Source organism: Procambarus clarkii, chromosome 13, assembly GCF_040958095.1.
Source record: "Procambarus clarkii isolate CNS0578487 chromosome 13, FALCON_Pclarkii_2.0, whole genome shotgun sequence".
NCBI lineage: Eukaryota > Metazoa > Arthropoda > Malacostraca > Decapoda > Cambaridae > Procambarus > Procambarus clarkii.
In genome coordinates, this window is record NC_091162.1 from 14,075,375 (window position 1) to 14,095,628 (window position 20,254).

Genomic DNA, 20,254 nt, shown 5'->3' on the forward strand with positions numbered 1-20,254 from the left:
CAGGCCCTTAGGACTAATGCTGTCCACTCGTCTGCAAGAACTGTGTGTGTGTAATATACTGGGAAGGGTCAGTAACTGGCCTGGGGGGGGGGGACCTTGATAGGCCTAAGTACATCCTGTCCCCGACAACAGGAATTATTAGATAGAAACAAAGACATCCTTAACCACCTTCTGGACTGTTAATTGTCTGAGGATAATAACTTGCTCCAGACACTGGCCCTGTGAGGCAGCCTCCTACTTAGGTCCAAGGACTGGAGGGGATGTCGCCCGATATTCACCATCAGAATACTTTTAAGAAGTGTTGTAGTGTGCCAGAGTCCTGTGTACAGTGGTTGTTATACCTTGGTCCTATGTACAGTCAGTGGTTGTTATACCTTGGTCCTATGTACAGTGGTGGTTATATCACGGTCCTGTGAATAAGCAGTGGTTACATCAAGCTCCAGTTGTATACAATTGCTGTTTCGTCAATGAAAGAAACTTAAAATTTATGACACAGAGAAGCGGGGCTTGGAAGGGTGGGGGGGAGATGAGGGGAAGGATGTCCTAACATCTCTCGTTGGATTTTCAGGGGCGGTGAAGATTATCAGAGGATATCCCGCCAGGCAGGTGTGGATATGTTGGGGCAGCCAGAGGTCAGTTAGCTGTGGTGGTGGTGTGGGGGCGGCGAGACCTCAGCTGTGGCAGTGTGACTAGATTGATTGATGAAGATTATGCCACCCAAGAGGTGGCACGGGCATGAATAGCCCGTAAAGTGTGGCTAGTGTGTAGAGATATATCAGTTAGGTGTAGTGGTTGGAGGGGCAGCGAGACATCAACCAGATAGTCGGCCCCCTCTCACTAACTCCACGCCATTCCTATCTTAATCATCTGCGAGACTCGTTGAACAGTAAACTAGTTGTAGTTCGAGGATACGTTTACACGCTTGTTAAGCTCGTTTTATGTTGTTTGTTTACTTGAGCAACCTGTGTGTTATTTTTTATCGATAATGAGAGAAAATAAAAGGTGGACTTTTGGTACCTCTTCAGAGTTCATCATAACGCGACATGGAATAATTGTAGGTCACGCAGTGCTTGAGGAACGTCTGCACGAGTGTACTGCATTATATCATGCGGCACTTGACAAGGGCATGAGACCCTACTAATCAGCAGAGACTAGTACAGTAACCACTAAACTCAACACGAAAACACTCTTGTTAGAAGATGAACGGCCATCGTATCATCATTGTATTACTTCTAACCCAAAGTATTGCCTTGTCACTCACCCCAAACTCTGCAAGTTTGAGTCTTGAAGATGAAGCGATCAGAAAACACTCTATCAACTTGACCTGCGCCAGTCCTCGTGAGGCATGGAATGTCTCCTGGAGCGCCCACTGCAGCACAACAAATTCACCCTCCAACGAGTCCCTGGAGACCGTCATGAAAGCCCCGCTTAATGCATCCTCTGAGGAATCAAACCCTCCAGCGAGGCCCAGAATCCGATTTTGCAACGTTCCCGACGAAGAGGAAGTGGATAGCGTCAACGCGACGGGCAGAAGGGTACGACGCTACTCACTACATGGGAATAAGTGGGAGAAAACCGACCTGACGTGGACGCTACGGACTCCAAGCAGTCGCGTCCAGCAACTGCCTCAGGGGGTCATCAGGCAGCAGATCTACGCTGCAATGAAGGTGTGGGAGCGTGAATCAACCCTCACCTTCACGGAAGTACACAAGGACACACCTGATGTAGATATATATATAGATTTTCTCACAGGTGATCACAATGATGGCTACAAGTTTGATGGTCCTGGAGGCACTCTAGCTCATGCTTTCTATCCGGGAAAAGGAAGAGGCGGAGATATGCATTTCGACGACACCGAGAGCTTTGTCGCCCATCATGAGGTGAAAAAGTTCGAGACAAGCAGCCTGTTGGTGACGGCGGCACATGAACTGGGCCACTCACTGGGTCTCCGACACTCTGACGTCGAGAACGCACTCATGGCGCCCTTTTACCAGGAGTACCCCGCGGATTTCAGGCTTCCTAACGACGACAAGTATGGCATCCAGGCCTTGTATGGGAGGCCACCATCTGAGATTCCAACCACAATATTCAAACCTTTAACGACTACTGAAAAACCTCCGACAACTCCTTATAGGCCTCCAACAACTCCGTATAGGCCTCCGACTACTCCTTATAGGCCTCCGACAACGCCTTATAGGCCTCCACACAAACCAATTACTCCCGACAGACCTCCAGTAACACCAACCACTCCCAGAACACCACCAACCACTCCCAGAACACCACCAACCACTCCCAGAACACCACCAACCACTCCCAGAACACCACCAACCACTACTCGTAGAACTCCGTACACTGTTCCACCTGTACCCCCCACTATAGCTTACGTCCCTCCAACAACCAAACCCCCAGTAACCCCCACTACCCTACCGCCCGAGAGCCCCAGTACGCCCCCACCACCACCTTGCCCATCTGAGACCCCATCCGAAGAGTTCCCCGACGCCTGTGACACGGACTTCGACGCCGTGACGAGGTACCATGGCGAGTATTTCTTCTTCAAGGGCAAGTTCTACTGGCGCGTGAGTAGCAAGGGACAGCTCCGCAGGAACGAATCTCCAAACGAGATATGGTACAGGTTTTCCGATTTGCCCAGATCACTGAAGCGTATTGATGCTGTTTACGTCACCCGTAAGGATACGTTCGTGTTTTTCAGTGGCCCTACGTATTACGAATTAGGGCCAAGTTTTCGGATGAAGAGCACAGGCAAGCTGGTGGATCTGGGAGTGAATGCTAATCACCTCGACGCAGCGATGGTGTGGGGCCACAACGGCAGGATCTACATGTTCAGCGGCAACCACTACTGGCGAATTGGCTGGGATGGTCATGCCGAGGCCGACTACCCGAGGGACGTGGCAGTGTGGCGAGGCCTCCCAAGCAACTACTCCGCCGCCTTCACCGTTCGCTCCCTAACCTACTTTCTCGCCGGCCGCGTCTTCTGGAGCTTCGACAATCTCCAGATGAGAATATCGGAGCCTCCGTTGTTGATCGCTCCTTACTGGTTCAGCTGCCCGCACTACAACCCGGAGAAGGTCTTCCTCTGCTCCCCTGTCGCTACAAGTGTGGCGGGAGCTCCGCCCTCCTTACATCTTCATGCATGTCTGTGGTTGGCTGTCATCTGCCTGGTATTAATTAAGGCACTTTAAAAATGTTCTTCCCCCCTTACCTACACCCAGCACACACCGACACCTGAAACCACACCCCACACACCTACACTCAATGTGTACACCTGCGCCTCGCCTCCCCTTCCCGAGCCTGAAAGTTAAGCCTTTGTTTTCAGCAATAATGTTAACATTAACATTTTAGACATGTTACCTTTCTTAAAGCTCAAAGACTTTACAAAATCCCTTTCTGTTTGTCTCTCAGCCTTCCTCTGTTCGTAATGAAGCGAAAGCGAACAGCGATGAACCAACTTAAAGAATTGTATCAATAACTCCGTGTAAATAATTTCTCAAGCATAAACAGACTGTCAAGTCTGCGAGTTCCCGCAGTTTTCCTTTTCAAAAATGAATTTAAAATGTGTAATTTCTGTTAATTTTAAGTAATGTTACGAGCGTTTGGGGTCGTAACATTATCGTCTTCATTACCATTACTTCAGGACGTCTACACAGGTCCGCGGTCATCGTCGCACAATTTCTTGAAGATGCATATTCACGTATGACAATTATTCGTGACATCTCAAGTTTTTAAGGGAGACCAAATTAGGGCCTCCCCCCCTCCCTTTCTCGCCACCACTACCACTACCACAACCACAACCACTACCACCACCACCACAACCACTTCAGTCATCTACAGCGCCACACACAATTTAGGTAAGCAAATTGTAGTTCTCATTTAGGAGACATTAATTGTATTCAATAATTATAACTTTCCAAACTGTACAATGTAAGCGTGTATAAATATGATGAACAGTATACAAGGAGTTTCTTAATACAGTTGGGTTCGTTCTTGACTTACAATCGAATTCCGGGTTCGATTCCCGGGCAGGACAGAAATGATTGAGCACGTTTCCCATCGTCTAGCAGTAAACAGTACCCGGGAGTCAGTCAGTCAAACGTGGAGCTGCAGCCTAGGGAGTAACAGTAGTCGAACCTTGGGGAAACGGGATCGTCTTGATATAATCTTTGATTGTCAACCACACTACCGTAGACATAATTTCAATCACTTAGACACTAGGAGACTCGAGTCGGCAACGCCACTGTGTGAGAGGGAAGCTCTTCCACCCAGCTATCTGGGAGGTCTATGTACTTAAGAGGGAGACGGGAAAAGTATAAAATTTCGGTGGTTTGCGGCTTCTGAAACATTTCCTATTGGGCCTCCAAGATAGCTCAGTGGATGAGCTTCTGGCTCCCACCGTGGGGGTCGGCGGCTCGAGTCTCTTAGTGCTTAAGTATATGATATATTATGTATATTCTTGGGGACATGAAGTATACGAATAAAGGGGCGGGGGACAGTACAGGGTTGTATGACGGTGAATGTACGGGGGTGGTCGACAGTGTACGGGGGGTGGTCGACAGTGTACGGGGGGTGGTCGACAGTGTACGGGGGGTGGTCGACATTGTACGAGGGGTGGTCGACAGTGTACGGGGGGGTGGTCGACATTGTACGAGGGGTGGTCGACAAGATATGAGTGTAAACAACCACTTACATTAATTTGCGCAACAAGATAAAGCTCTCGGCCAGTACCAGGTCCGCGGCCTCTCTGGTCAGGTGGTGAGTGCGACTTCAGCGCTGGTTAAGTGCGTCTTTTGCCCCGTGTCTCTAGGGTGTGTGTGTGTTGCGCTCCGCGTGTCTAAGTGCAGTGTCTAAGCGAGTGTTGACAACCACTTACATAAATCTGAAAAAGCCTTAGACCTTACTCGTTCGAGCTCGTTTCGCGTCTATTATATTTACACTGTGAAAGCTCTCACGTGTTGCTGGGACGCGGTGGTCTGTAAGCTGTGGGCTGAAGTTCCAGCCCTCCCTCCTCACAGCTCGGGGACTAGTCACTCGCCAAACTTCTCAACTTTCTCCAGATTTATATGTATTTTCTTCAGTGAATATTCCACGCGGGTGAAGCTTGCTCAAGCAATGGTTTTACACACGTGGTTTGCATACGTGATTTATCTTGAAAGGTCTTTTGAGGAATATCATCATTTCTTATTTCCCTATCTGGCCTGTTCGTCGCATCTACTAATTTTCGTGGCTTTTCAGTTGTGCTTTTCAAGAAATTTCGCACTGACGAATCCATGTTTTTTGTCTTCCATGTCTCCAGCTCCCCGTTTTATGTTTTGAATGTTTTACTTTGGACCTGTTCCCACCCAATGCTGCTTTCTCAGTGATGACTATGAGAGCCTTGTTGTTGAGATGTGTACGGCAGATTATATTGGGATCCTGCAGTGGTTACCTTGCCCCGAGTTGAACACCCCGTATGTGTGTGTGTATGTGTGTGTATGTGTGTGTATGTGTGTGTGTGTGTGTATGTGTGTATGTGTATGTGTGTATGTGTGTGTGTGTATGTGTGTGTGTGTGTGTGTGGTGTAAATTCAAGCAGTCATTTTTCAGACCATTTCTGGAGCATGTTCAGATTGTTTGTAATGCATCACACTCTGTGTGCGTGTGTGTGATATCAGTTGAACACCAGACATAACTGATGGCCATTAGCTGTTATCAGTTGTGTGTGTGTACTCACCTACACGTGCATGCAGGGTCGAGCTGGGCTCCTGGCCCCGCCTTCCGGACGTTCTTAGATTAATACAACGATTAATTTCTCACGCTGTATTTACATTTCACAATTTTAATCGAATTAGTCTTAACGACTTTACGTCCAACCCTTTCCACTTTCTGACAGCTCTAACACTGAAAGGTTTTTTCTGTCGTGTATGACCCATTTGCGTCTCTAGTTTCTATCCACGACCCCTCGTTCTGCTGTTCCTAGCTGTGAATACTGCTGCTCCGTCTACCTAGTCAATTTCCCTTAGAATTTGTTATGCTGTTACCATGTCTCTTTCTTATCTCTTCTTCCAGTATGGTAAGGTCCAGTTCTCCCAGTCTTTCCTCATAACTTAAGCCCATCAGCTCAGGAACGAGTCTCTTTTATATCTTCGTACCTTTACTAGTTTCTCCTTATCCCTTTTCGTGTAAGGGTTCCATGCTGGGGACGCATATTCAAGTGCGGATCTCACCTTCCCTGTATATAGGGCCAAGAAACTCATTTTTTTCCCAGTTTCTGAAGGATACCCGGACTTTGGCCAGTATGCCATATGCGGCTGTTGTTAGTCTGCTAATGTGGGCTTCTGGCGTCAGATTTGGCGTTATGTCCACTCCCAAGTCTTCTTTTCTGATTGAAGAATATGTCCCTTCATCCTATAATGCTGTACCGGTCTTCGCACACTTGTTCCGGACCCTATATAACTTTGCATTTGACTGGGTTAAATTCTAGCAGCCATTTTTCAGACCACTTCTGGAACATGTTTAGATTGTATTGCATTACACTCTGTGTGTGTGTGTGTGTGTGTGTGTGTGTGTGTGTGTGTGTGTGTGTGTGTGTGTGTGTAATATTAGTGGAACATCAGACATAACTGATGGCCATTAGCTGTTATCAGTTGCAATCAGTTATCGGTCAGTGTCGGAAAATCCGACACCATTTAATAATAATCATACAGATAATAACTGTATTACCAACAAGTTACCCATAGAAAACGTAACTTGTAGTGGAATTACCGTCTATAGAAAACGGGATATCATCACCACATACTATTATAATTCACCACCTATTATGGTGGGAATTATTCTTAAATACATTAGTCTTTGGACTTTACCATCATAAAAACATCTCATATAAATTAACTTAATTATCAATATTAAAGTAGAGTAAATGTGACCCTTCTATCATGTTCTGAAATCTGGACAATGTAAGCCAGGCGTCAGAGGGAGGAGGAGGGCAGCCATTGTTTATTGAGACCAGAGGCTCACACGGGAGCAAATTCGGCTCCTGTTAAATTTACTTGGACGTAGTGTTATGGAACCCAAAGGTGTACCATTGTCAACACGCTGTCTACAAATACAAGTTAAGTGTCTATCCGAAACCCGTTTATCATTCATTTATGGCCATTAATGTCAGGATATAGGGTTAGCCGGTTAGAACGCGAAATCGCCTCAAACTAAAGGTAATTAAGCCAGGTCTTCATGTTCCATGTACTGTTTTCTCTGATATACTTGTCATATATAGGTATCTGGCTTCACAGCTAGCGCACTTTTGACAGGTCAAGACGAGGATGCAAGATTGTGCACCAGTTACTGGGTGATATGGAAGCTACCTCAAAGAGGATAATTTGGTGTCTACACCCTAGTTATACCTGGTGGACTAACCTGCTGTACTATAAGATAAGGAACCTTTTCAATGTATGTAGTTAATACAGTAGTTTGATTGGCTGCATATATATAAATATAAACCCCCCCTAATGTGTAGAGGATCGATTTGTGAGATTAAGAGATTATTGCAGAAATACAGTCCACTTATCATTATACAAATTGCTATCGAAGTATATAAATTAACGTAAATATAAATTCATATAAATCAAATAAATATAAATCTCACAGGTCGGTTCCCACATTATTTGGTCATCTTCGAACCGGATGACGGATTATTTGATCCTTTGAACCCACATTTGGTCATCTTAGTACCGGATGAACCAGTTATCCAGTGGATTCATTAAATATACTAGTGCAGTGTTATTTAAACAAAGCCAGCCAGTCATAGACAGCGGCGATGCCTCGTGGGAGCTCAGGAGCCTCCCTCAGCCGAGTTCAGCCTTAGTCAGCGGTTTCATGCACACCCACAGATTTGGTGGCGTGTTATTCTGTGAAATGACAGCGCTAATATAGAATCCAGCCAAATTAGTGACTGTGTCTTCGCGAGATTGTTCACGGATTTCGTGGTGTTACATTTCGCGAGAGATTATCTACGAATTTTGTGGAGTTTATTTCGCGAGGTCACTAATAATATTTAATACTTCTAGATAATATTAGAAGTTTCATAGAGGCTAATTAAGAGGCTATTATCAATAATTGTGTATATTATTTCTCCAAATAGAGAATTATTTAATATATATTGCACTAGTGTTCACAGTATAATATTTACTAATTGCCAACCCACAACAGGGTAGGATAAAACCATTGACTAGTTGAACTATTATCGTTCATCCTAGTCCCATTATTACCATAGTCAGTTGTACTATATTGAACAACCTAACACCATTAATGAATGGTGCAAACCCTATTTTGGGTGTAATTTTTATCAACTCGAATTGAGTTGTATATATAATAAATTACTTATGATCATTACACCTTTGAGTGATTAATTAGTGTCTCTACCATCCTAGGGTGATATAGAAGAGCTAACCTAAAGGTACTTCCAGTGACACTGGTTTATCACTCAAATCATTAGTGTGTATGATTGTATATATATAATGTGTATTAATTTTAAGTGCTAACCTCTAGTAGAGGTAGGATTATTGCCTAGTGAGTGCAGAATTTACCCTAGGCTACCATTAGTACTTGCTCACAATTTATGAGCCAGTGGTGCCCAATTAACAAGTCACCATGACTAATCCACAGAAAGCAAAGCGTGCTTTAATATCAAGCAAACGCCAACTAACAAGAGATCTCAACCAATATGAACAGTTGTTATATGAGCCTGTAATTAATTATCGTCGGTTGAAAATACCACTGTTGCAGATTCAAACCCAATTGCATATATTGAAAGCAAATAGGAAATCTTACCAAAATCAGGTCCACGACGACGACGACATAGTAGTTGAAGATGTGGAACCATTCCTGTCTGACCTAGCACAATATGAAGAAGAAACTCAAGCCAGGTTGGAACATTTACACAGGATAATTGAATCAGAACAAATAGCAAGTACATCAAATAAAGTAGATAATGTTATGGATGATCTGGATCTTTTTGAGAATAAATGTAAAGCCAGATTAGATCCTTTAATCAACAAGGATAAAGCTTCACCCAGTAAAGCTTCACCCACTACAGCTTCACCCAATAATATACCACCAGAAATTAAGCAGTTTTCAGACAATTTATCCACAGTCTCTGTGGTTTCTGAAAACCCAATACCTGAAGCTACTAAGTTAACATGCCTCCAAACTAGAGGTGAAGCTGAACCAGTAGTAGAAAATGTAAATGAAAATAGCGACAGCACTAATTTCCCAGTCCAGCCTCCTAGGAATAATGCTGGCAATGAGAAAACTGTCATACATCTAGTACTACAATTGCTGGATTTACCTCAACCTGATCAGACTGCTGACTCATTACAATCCTTCAGCATGGAGTTTGAGTCACTACTAAGAACATTCAGACTTAAGGTTGATATAACTACTAGTGAATGGATGACCAAAGTAGTCCTTCAACGAAAATTGTCCAGCGATATACTAGATGAATTATATGCACATCAACATAACACCATCCTGACAGTACAGGACATCACTGAAGGTTTACATTCCATCATAAACAAACGACGAGCAAATGAGGAAGTTAAAGCCTCTTGCAAGCCTTCAGAAATAGAAAATAATAGTCAATTAAAGGGTAAAACAACCACCCCAAATAAACATCAACCAATTACTCAAACATCAAGTTGCAGAAAATCTGACAATGCAGCAGCAACCTCCAAGCCTACTGTTACTAGTTCACCCAAACCGGTAACTTCCAAACGTGCAGTAGGCTGGGGGACTTGTATGTTCTGCAAAAAGAAACATTCAACATACTGTTGTGCTAATTATCCAACCAGAGACACTCGTATGGAGCGACTCCAGGAATTAGGGAGATGTGCAAGGTGTCTCAAGTCACACAACATAGACTATTGTGATACCCAATTCAACACCTGCAACAGGTGTAGAAGAGGTAGGCACCATGCAGCACTGTGCAAATATACGAAATTAACGTATTCAAGACCCAAGGTGGAAGATAGCATTCCCACCACAGTACAGTACTGCAAGGTGCAACAAACAAAGAGTGTCCATTCGGCAAAGTCTAAAGGTAATACGACTTTGCCTACTGCCCAAATTACCATCCTGAATAAGAGGGCCAAGGTCCATACCCGTGGGTTGTTTGACCAAGGATCCCAAAGAACATATATCACTAAAAAGCTGGCAGATGAATTACAATTAAGGCCTGTAGCCCAGATGTCATTCAACATCTCAGGGTTTGTAACAGATGCAGGACCTCAAGTCTACCAGGTGGTACAACCATCAGTACGTTTAGGCAGGTACATCTGTCGAGTACAAGCCATTGTGGTGGACAAAATACCAGTAGACCTACAAGTTCAAGGTCTGAGAGCAACAGCCAAATTCCTGAGAAATGGAGGAATAAAATTGGCAGATAATATTAAGTCTGATCACCTCACTGACTTCGGTCTCCTTGTTGGGACAGACTATTGCCATCGATTCATCGGTAGCCCTACTAAATATCAGGGTATAACCATGTTAAACTCTGCAGGAGGTAAATTACTCTCAGGCCCAGTATCAAGCCTGAGGAGACCTATGCCTGCAGATAAACAATACCAGTAGAAATCTAAATTTGTCAGCTGATTATATTTCTCCAGTAGCATTATACTAAGGAGATTACAGTTGACTATACCAACAGAGGTTGATGTTAGTATCATCATTTGAAGCTGAAGATGAGTTCATGAGGCCTCAGTGGCAAATCAGTGAACAGTAGCCTAAAACAGCTACAAGTCACTGCGACCAATGTCACTGAACCCACTGCAGTCTCAGAACCATACTTTACTTTAATGATGAGCTATTCAATCTTCTGAATCAATTAACTAAATTAAACCCTAATAAATCTGATGACTGATTTGATACATTTATTATTTAATCAAGATGTATTCCATGGGCCTCAGTGTTTATATATCAGTGACCAGTTACTTGAACAAACTTCAAGTTATATCTATGTCACTGATCTCACTGCAGTCCCTGAATCATACTTGACTGTAGTACTTGATCACATCCAGTCTTCTGGGTTAAATAATATGTAATAAGGCTTGAATATTAGCCTTTCAAGAGTTGACAGGGAAATGAAATCGCATTAGACTTCTAACCCCTGCAACTCTAGTACGGGACATCCGTCCTGCACGAACAGACGCACAAATGTGTGATTACTAACTACTAACATCAAATTAATCTAATAATTCGAAGGAGGAGTATCGGTGTTCGTCTGTTCTAAAGAGGACTTCGACCCGTGAGCAGCCCCCTGGGGAATTATGTCGGAAAATCCGACACCATTTAATAATAATCATACAGATAATAACTGTATTACCAACAAGTTACCCATAGAAAACGTAACTTGTAGTGGAATTACCGTCTATAGAAAACGGGATATCATCACCACATACTATTATAATTCACCACCTATTATGGTGGGAATTATTCTTAAATACATTAGTCTTTGGACTTTACCATCATAAAAACATCTCATATAAATTAACTTAATTATCAATATTAAAGTAGAGTAAATGTGACCCTTCTATCATGTTCTGAAATCTGGACAATGTAAGCCAGGCGTCAGAGGGAGGAGGAGGGCAGCCATTGTTTATTGAGACCAGAGGCTCACACGGGAGCAAATTCGGCTCCTGTTAAATTTACTTGGACGTAGTGTTATGGAACCCAAAGGTGTACCATTGTCAACACGCTGTCTACAAATACAAGTTAAGTGTCTATCCGAAACCCGTTTATCATTCATTTATGGCCATTAATGTCAGGATATAGGGTTAGCCGGTTAGAACGCGAAATCGCCTCAAACTAAAGGTAATTAAGCCAGGTCTTCATGTTCCATGTACTGTTTTCTCTGATATACTTGTCATATATAGGTATCTGGCTTCACAGCTAGCGCACTTTTGACAGGTCAAGACGAGGATGCAAGATTGTGCACCAGTTACTGGGTGATATGGAAGCTACCTCAAAGAGGATAATTTGGTGTCTACACCCTAGTTATACCTGGTGGACTAACCTGCTGTACTATAAGATAAGGAACCTTTTCAATGTATGTAGTTAATACAGTAGTTTGATTGGCTGCATATATATAAATATAAACCCCCCCTAATGTGTAGAGGATCGATTTGTGAGATTAAGAGATTATTGCAGAAATACAGTCCACTTATCATTATACAAATTGCTATCGAAGTATATAAATTAACGTAAATATAAATTCATATAAATCAAATAAATATAAATCTCACAGGTCGGTTCCCACAGTCAGTGTAGCGTCATTGTTCTCCACTTGAACTCTGCATCTTATTCAAGAACTGTTGTGGGCAACTCCATCTTCTTCTTCCATACTCTTATTATTATTTGTTATTGTTCTTTTTCTTCGTCTTTTGTTCTTCTTTGTGTTGCATTTATTCTTATTTTATTTTATTTTTATCTTTCTTTTGCTCTTGAGAAGATGGTGTTGGGGACGACGTTGGCACTGCTGATGGTGACGGAGGTAGTGATGGTGGTAGTGTTAAGAATGGATAGCAATAACTGATGGATGATGATATCATTATGATGATATCCGACGCCGATTTATATATAATTTGCTCCGTAACGAGGCTGAATATCTTTGTTTAATTCTCTCAAGATACCGGGGGGGGGGGGGGGGGGGGGGGAATAGGCTTTGTGTATTACCAGAACCTTTAGGGCTTATCCCAAAGAGGACGGCACAAAGTCCTCTACCCTTCGCACCTGCCCTCATCACTCTTCCATATGGAAGTGATGAGCAGTGATGACTGAAGATGGTGAAGACTGATGATATTTTTATCACCATCATATAACCGATGATAAAGAGTCGTATTCTCAATAGGCCAGTGATGTGACTTGATCATATTTCAGCTGTGATCCCTCCGAGGACGACAACGATGATGACGACGACGACGACGACGCTGAAGGTGCTGCTAACGGTGATAGTGTTGGGAGCGACTACCTCCAGCACCAGGACCCACGACGCACACCAGCCGCTACGAGATCTCAGGTGAGGAGACTGGGAAGCCTCAACTGACAATGTAATGATGTATATGCCCTAACTAGCCTTTTTTAATCTTTCCGGGCTTAATACTTTCGCTCCTGATAACTTTTTTAAGGAGACAGCCGATAACTGTCCAGGTTTGGATGGGTGGATAGATTAATTGATGAATGGATTGATAGATGGGCAAATACAGAGTCATGATGTGTATCTTGTCTGTCTCCTGGAATAATGCAGTCAAAACAGTAAGTCAATGTTGAAAAAAAAGATACATGAAATCTTCTCTCATAAATGTGAATTCAACAGGCAGTTCGGCTACCATCACCACCCACGCCTCCACCAGCACCACGACCACCATCACCCACGCCTCCACCAGCACCACGACCACCATCACCCACGCCTCCACCAGCACCAACGCCTCCACTACCACCACAATAACCACACCAGGGTGTCCAGAGATATTCATCAGGTTGGTTACCTCTCTTGTAATTTTAGTTACCAGTAAAAAAAAAAAACATAGATCTCAACAACGCTGCTTTATCTCACTCTCATCCTCCCTCACATGCATAGGAAAACACAACTAATGTTTCCGCTAAGCGTTGGAAAGTCCACATTTGTCGCGGTAAGTTTCAAACATCTGCCATTTGAACTCTCACCAGAGTTACTCAGATGTTGACTCAGACTCTTGGGTCAGACAGTAGTTATATGGGAAACTAGACTTTTAATACTTAATTAAATCCCTAATACGTTAAATCCATAATACGGGTGTTGCTGTTATGCACATGTATACAAATAGTGCTATTTTGGCCTATGAAAAATGCAAAATGTACATATATGCAGTTTAAAATGTATGTAAATATGGCATACATATAAATATATGCAATATTTACATATAAAAAGACTTTCATGTATGAACATGCGTGCATATTAGATATGCACAATTTGCACTTAAGTACACAGAAAGAGAGAGAAACATCCCCAGTAGTCATCTCCCTCTCCACCAGACCATCAACATAACCCAGCTCTATGGTCTCTGCTTGAGGTTCACCCGCAGCTTCCTGGCTCTCCTGCGGACCGCACCGGACAAAATGACTCTAGAGGACCTCAGACCGCAACTCCGCTCCATCCTGCGCGACAAGGACTTGCAGGCGTTCTTCACCGAGACGTTAGCCGGCCACCTAGACGCGGTCAGCGGCGCACGAGAAGTCCGCGCAGTCTACAATGTTCTCGACCTCTACAGCGCACTGGAAGAACGCAGACTTAGGTACCTAGATAAGGCGAGTTTTTTTTGGTTTTGCCTACTCTCGCGTTTAGTGTGTAATCGGGGTAGATTTTGGCTGCGCTTGGCAATAATTAGGCTATTTTTGTAATTTATTTTGGCGGTTATAATAATTTCGGGTACCTATTTACTGCTAGGTGGTGATCAGAGGCGTTATGTGATAGGAAACGTTCTCAACCATTTCTGTTTCGGTCAGGATTCCCGACTGATTGATGAGAACGAACACAACCCTTAAACGGATTATAACTGCTTATCAAGATCCCTTTCAGAACAAGAGTTAGCTTCCGCTAACTAGTAACCCTTAGGAAACTAACTAGTTTTCTGAACATTAATTTTCTTATGATAGCTGCAACCCTTTTCATGTGACTAGCACTAGACTAACCAAAACTAGTTATGAACGTCTTAGAGCCAGCTTTTGTAGAATTAGTATCAACCTCTCAGAATTAACTCGACTTATAACTAATTCCCATGCTATGATTGGCACCAGCTCTCTCAGAACTAGCTCTAACCTTTTCACAAATATCTCTATCGCTTTCATAACTAGTAACATTAGCCATCATAACTAGCACTGTCTTATAAAAAAAAACTAGCCTCAGCTCTCAAATATCCATCTCTGAACCCTCATCAGGCCCTATATTAGGCTAGTACCAGCCTTAGGTACCAGCATAGGTACATGCTAGTACTAGCATGTACCTAGCTATGCCATACTACTTTACCATTGCCATACTACTTTTTTTTGCGGGGATATGTTTGTGTGGGCCCTAAACCTTTGACTGGCCCACTAAGTGTTACTTGCTTTTGTTGTACTTAGGAGTATGAGTATTTATGACTCGTGTGTTCGCTTTAGTATGATTATTCCCCGTGTGTATAACAACTGGTCTATTGAATCTAAGTTGAAATCTTAATTGGGTTTGTAACTGTGCACCTTGTTAGATAATGTTCCAGTGGTCTGTCGGGCATTTCTCCACAGTGCTGACATTTCCTCTCATCTACTGGACCCTGTAAGCCTATTTCCCATGCACATGGACATAGAACCTGCTCTGCACAGAACTAGCACCGAAACACTCTCTCAACTAGTATCAATTCTCTCATAACTAGCATCAAGCGTCTTTAAACTATCAGCACACTTGTTTTAGCTCACCGAGACCTCCTGGGGCCAGCAGGTGCGGGCGAGGCTGCAGGCGATGGCGGCGGATGTCCCCCGCGGCGTCGGGCGAGACTACAACCAGCTAGGACACATGGTCCCCGCCTTCCTCAGACACATCGGCAAGATCAGGGAGAAGGCCGCGGAGCTCTTAAGGTGTGTGTGGTTAACACATACGTGTCTACCTATTATATCTGGACTGTATACATTATATAATTATACGTATATATAATGTATGCATGAAGACTGTACACTGCTTGACAGGTCAGCGCTGAAGCCGAACGAAGACAACATGGACCTGGTGGCATTTTACGAGCCGGGGGGACTACCCAAGCTGGACGCCCTCGCCTCCAACCTCTCCCTTCCGTCACCCTTCTTGGTAACATTTGTCCACGTCTGCCACAACTGTTCATGCATCTATCTCAGCAGTGTAAACCCACAGTATATCTTGCCTAAGAGTTAGGTACACAAACGAAATAGGAATGAGCAGGAAGAGACAGTTGAAGAGGAGCCCAACCCACATAATAACCAAGTTTTTTTTTACGATATTTCAATAAACATTAATAAATAAATGAACAAAAAAAGTAAATAATAATAGGCGACAGGAAGAATTACGTAGTAAACTATGAATGAGGTAGACAAGAACTGAATGAGGTAGACAAGAGCTTTATCGGTAGCGCGAGATTAAGCAAACATATTTTTGGTGTTGTAATGCTTGGAATATAACGACTCAAGCTCCACTTTACACAAAACTTACATTTTTTTTTGTTTTAACATTTGCATACTTCTCAAAGTTTAGCTGATTTATTATGCCCCAAGACTCATTCTGTGATTATGCCCTATATACATCTTGTGATCCATATTAAACCCCCACAACATAATATAGATCCTGTGATTTATATTGTGCCCCCACATACCCATTCTGCAATTCTTTTCATATCCCCCCCCCCCTCCCCTTAACCATCCTGTGAATGATGGTAGAAAAAGTATATAGAACCACATTTTAACCTCAGAAACTGAACCCTCATTTTGAGTAACCTACACAGTCATTTTGCTAAAAAGTTATAGTTTTTACATACACATCAACACATTAATAACACACATTAATAAAATGTTGTATACTTTGTTTGTAAAAAGTTCTTGATGCTAATTAAGCCCATTTACAATGGTATTGAACTATGCTTCCTCCCTATGTGGGGTACCATACCTATAACCAGTGGAATGACGTATAGTATCTTAGCATTAATGTCTCAAAAAGTCAGAAAGAGTGAACACGTCTCAATATAAGGCATGTGGGGGAACAGCACCTTTATGACGGCAAAATAGTGTCGAACCCCCTTGCATGGTAGCCTCAGATCACTCAATTTGCTGTGTATCTTTTGTAACGATGTTAAGTCGCAGAGATAGAGACAGTTGTTGTTGTTGTTCAAGATTCGCTACCTGGAATACAAATTTCCAAGTAGCACGGGCTATGGTGAACCCGTAATTGATGTGAAGGGCTTCCACTCAGATCACCAGCCATACGAACATTAATAATAATGCACATCACAATGGTCTTCCAGAGCCTGGACGACCGGAGGTACCACCTTCGACCAGCTGACCAGCCCACCTACCTGCTGGGTGTTGAGCCAGTTAACCAGCTGTGGCGTCTGGTCCTTACCAACAACACTTCGCCATTCACTCTGTTCTCGTAGGTTCAAATGAGTAGCTTTAGTACCATTTTGCCTTAAATCGCTCTATCCATGAAAAATACTGGTCATTGTTACATTTATTGTTATCTGTATTAATATATTTAGCTTAGAGATTGAAAACGAAACGCTAATAATTATTTACAGTTTCATGTTTCTTCTTAATAAAATGTTGTTTGCTTTATAGATTCAAGCCAATTCCAGCAAGATTTGGTGCGGTACGATATGTTCTCACTTGCGATGCATTACCGGAAACACAGCACCTTGGCATTCCCAAAGGCACTACCGACTTCCTCTATTTTGGCTCTGTGGTAAGATTTGTACTACCATACTCGAAACCAATTGAGTAATTATTGCTACCATGGATTGAATATACACAATATTAGCTGTTGCACCCAAAAAAATCTAAACTCTACGCGTATTATTGGCTTTGCAAGAATGTTACGTTCAAACCCCAATGTACGTGCTTTTTCAACTCTTTGTACCTTCTCGTAAATAAATAGAGAGCGTAACAACAATTAAGACAGCCTAATTGTATGCCTAGCCCGTCTTAGGATTAAATTAGTAATCCTAGTCCAATTCTAGGTCCAGTTTAGTACACCAAATTGAGCTTGTTTGTTGCGTTCTTTATCAAGCAAAATAATACGAAACGAACTTTTTGAGGTAAAACAGTCCATAATTTAATTCGTTTTGTAGGAAATATGGAGCCTGTTATATATACTTTAAACGTAGTGCCTACAATATGAACAGAATGCACATAATTAAAACAAAACATGATTTTTATCAAGCAAACAGATTCTAATATAGCCATTCACATATATCAATATATTATACTAGGTTAGGCTAGGTTTTCGAAAATACTCCTTGCACTAGCCTCGCGCCAAGAGGCAAACGACGCCGCATTGAGATGTCCAAGAGCGTCAACGGAGATGTTAGTCGAGACTGATAAGGATGATTTATAGGATGATTTACAGAGTTGGATCAAAGTTGTCATGTGGGGGGGGGGGGAGGTATACCTTCCTCCTCGCCACAACCCACACACACACACACACACACACACACACACACACACACACACACACACACACACACACACACACCCGACTGCATCCTCCGGAAATGGTTGTATTTTTGTTGTTAATGTAACTCTGTGGTTGATCGTACCAGAATGTAGTAATGGAGGCCCCCCCCCCAGTTTGCTATTTCTTTCATTTTTTTTAAGCCAGAAAAAAAGGCTAAAAATCAAATACTCATAGGCCTAGTATAGGACACACATGTACTATAATAGGCCTCAATTAGCATGTACTAGGATGGCTAGGTTTTATTATGAATGTAATAACTTTTCCAGTTTGTCCAAATTCAGTACATATTACAATATTACTGTCTTTTGAGCTCCTGATGGCAGGTGACGTCACAGTGCAAGGGTTTTTGTGGGACAAAGTGTACATTATACATTATACAGAGACAAAGGGTGGGGGGAGGAAGACACAGTAAGACCCATATAAGCTAAGTGAAGAATCTAACGCATGCCTTGGCCTCGCTGCAGGAGCGTGGTGGTGGTGGCGGCGGGTCCCTGGCCGTCGTCACGCTGGGCGGGGAGGCGCGCGTCCTGGTCCACCGGACGAGGCACCACGCCGCCTTCCTCACCTGGACACCCCAGGATCATCAGGTCACTCTCACCAGCCCCTACCCGGGTCCACCAGCTCACTGGCTTCTCTCTCACGCACAGTGACTATAACGAAGCCACAGAAAAAGGAACGAGGACACGGAACACGACACGGGTTAAAATTATGAAACGCGGCCAATGGATTTCGTTCTTGTATTTACCCGTTGGTTACTGTCGTTCGAATTCGTGACGAGGATAAAAAGCCAGTGACTTCTGAAGGGCTTGCTTGGCTTGCATAGGATCTCCGGCAGCGTGTTAAGACCTTCCAGATCCTCCTTGGCTCGCAAAGGATCACCTGATGTTTGTCAAGGGTTCTCCATGACTTAAAATTCTATCCATTTCTTTTGGTGAAATTTCCTTTGTACATTTCGAACTGTAGTACAGTCAGATGACTTCGATGACTGACCTCGGCCAGCAGCACGTCCCACAAGCTTGCACTCTGGCCAGATCTAAACTCCTTGTGTGTGTGTTCTTTATTGTGGCTTGGTAAGCTAGGACTTACTGCCTCTTGTGTCTCACGGTAGAGCTGTTGAAGCAGTGGTGGTATGGGTGTATGGTAGATCTCCTGAAGTACTGATATGGGTGTATGGTGTATACACGGCTGGGTGTATTCATCAGTATATATGCTACTAGTATAATCCCCTCTGGGTCGAGGATTAGTATTTTAAACCCTGTGTATAGTCCAAGCATAATGTTTTGTGTATATATAATTTGTCATCTATATTTGTTCCTTTATCATTACCCAAGATAATTGCTAATAATGTAATCAGGTAAAATCTCTGCATTTTCAAACAATAACAGCTTCTTTACCGAGTGAAATGTTCAAACAGAACATCAATAACATGTATAGAATGATAACATGTATAGAATGATAACATGTATAAAATGTATAAATTTTGCCATTAATGTTGAGTTTTATTAAATCCTTATTTTGTTGTAACTCTATACACATACATCTCGCACCATCCAATAACTTGTTCACGTGTTCAGCATGAATCGTCCAAGAACTAACTGCCTTATAACTCGCGCTAAACATATGCGCAATGAGTTGGCTAAGAGGCAGGGGCCAGATTCACGAAAGCAGTTACGCAAGTACTTATGAACGTGTACATCTTTCCTCAATCTTTGACGGCTTTGGTTACATTTATTAAACAGTTTACAAGCATAAAAACTTCTCATTCAACTGTTGTTATTGTTATAAACAGCCTCCTGGTGCTTCGGAGCTCATTAACTGTTTAATAATTGGAAACAAAGCTGCCAAAGATTGAGAAAAGATGTACAGGTTCGTAAGTGCTCGCGTAACTGCTTTCGTGAATCTGGCCCCAGTCTCTGAGTGACGTATGTTGAACATGTGAACTATGAATCACACAAGAACTGCCCTATAACTTGTATTTGATGGACGTTAACATTGAAAAGTCAAGAATACACA

The 20,254-nt window shown here is 42.9% G+C and overlaps 2 protein-coding genes across 2 annotated transcripts; both read left to right on the forward strand.

The window, feature by feature from the left end:
- Positions 1–631: 631 nt before the first annotated feature.
- Positions 632–3,561, forward strand: LOC123748647 (stromelysin-3). Its single transcript, XM_069323670.1, has one exon. It carries the CDS (start codon positions 1,200–1,202, stop codon positions 3,198–3,200), a length of 2,001 nt encoding a protein of 666 aa, XP_069179771.1. The 5' UTR covers positions 632–1,199; the 3' UTR covers positions 3,201–3,561.
- Positions 3,562–11,834: 8,273 nt separating this feature from the next.
- Positions 11,835–19,731, forward strand: LOC123748648 (uncharacterized). The gene is made up of 9 exons (XM_069323671.1): positions 11,835–11,853; positions 12,919–13,057; positions 13,355–13,517; positions 14,053–14,325; positions 15,491–15,627; positions 15,736–15,850; positions 17,034–17,161; positions 17,347–17,470; positions 18,706–19,731. Exons 2-9 carry the CDS (start codon positions 12,945–12,947, stop codon positions 18,889–18,891), a joined length of 1,239 nt encoding a protein of 412 aa, XP_069179772.1. The 5' UTR covers positions 11,835–11,853; positions 12,919–12,944; the 3' UTR covers positions 18,892–19,731.
- The last annotated feature ends 523 nt before the right edge of the window (positions 19,732–20,254 follow it).

What these genes read in the sequence shown, in the direction of transcription:
- LOC123748648 (XM_069323671.1), top strand. Translation starts at nt 12,945, where the DNA reads ATGATGACGACGACGACGACGACGCTGAAGGTGCTGCTAACGGTGATA. An exon ending in CCCTTCCGTCACCCTTCTTG is followed by an intron (nt 15,851 to 17,033) that starts GTAACATTTGTC and finishes ATGGTCTTCCAG; the next exon opens with AGCCTGGACGACCGGAGGTA. An exon ending in TCGCCATTCACTCTGTTCTC is followed by an intron (nt 17,162 to 17,346) that starts GTAGGTTCAAAT and finishes TTTGCTTTATAG; the next exon opens with ATTCAAGCCAATTCCAGCAA.
- LOC123748647 (XM_069323670.1), top strand. Translation starts at nt 1,200, where the DNA reads ATGAACGGCCATCGTATCATCATTGTATTACTTCTAACCCAAAGTATT.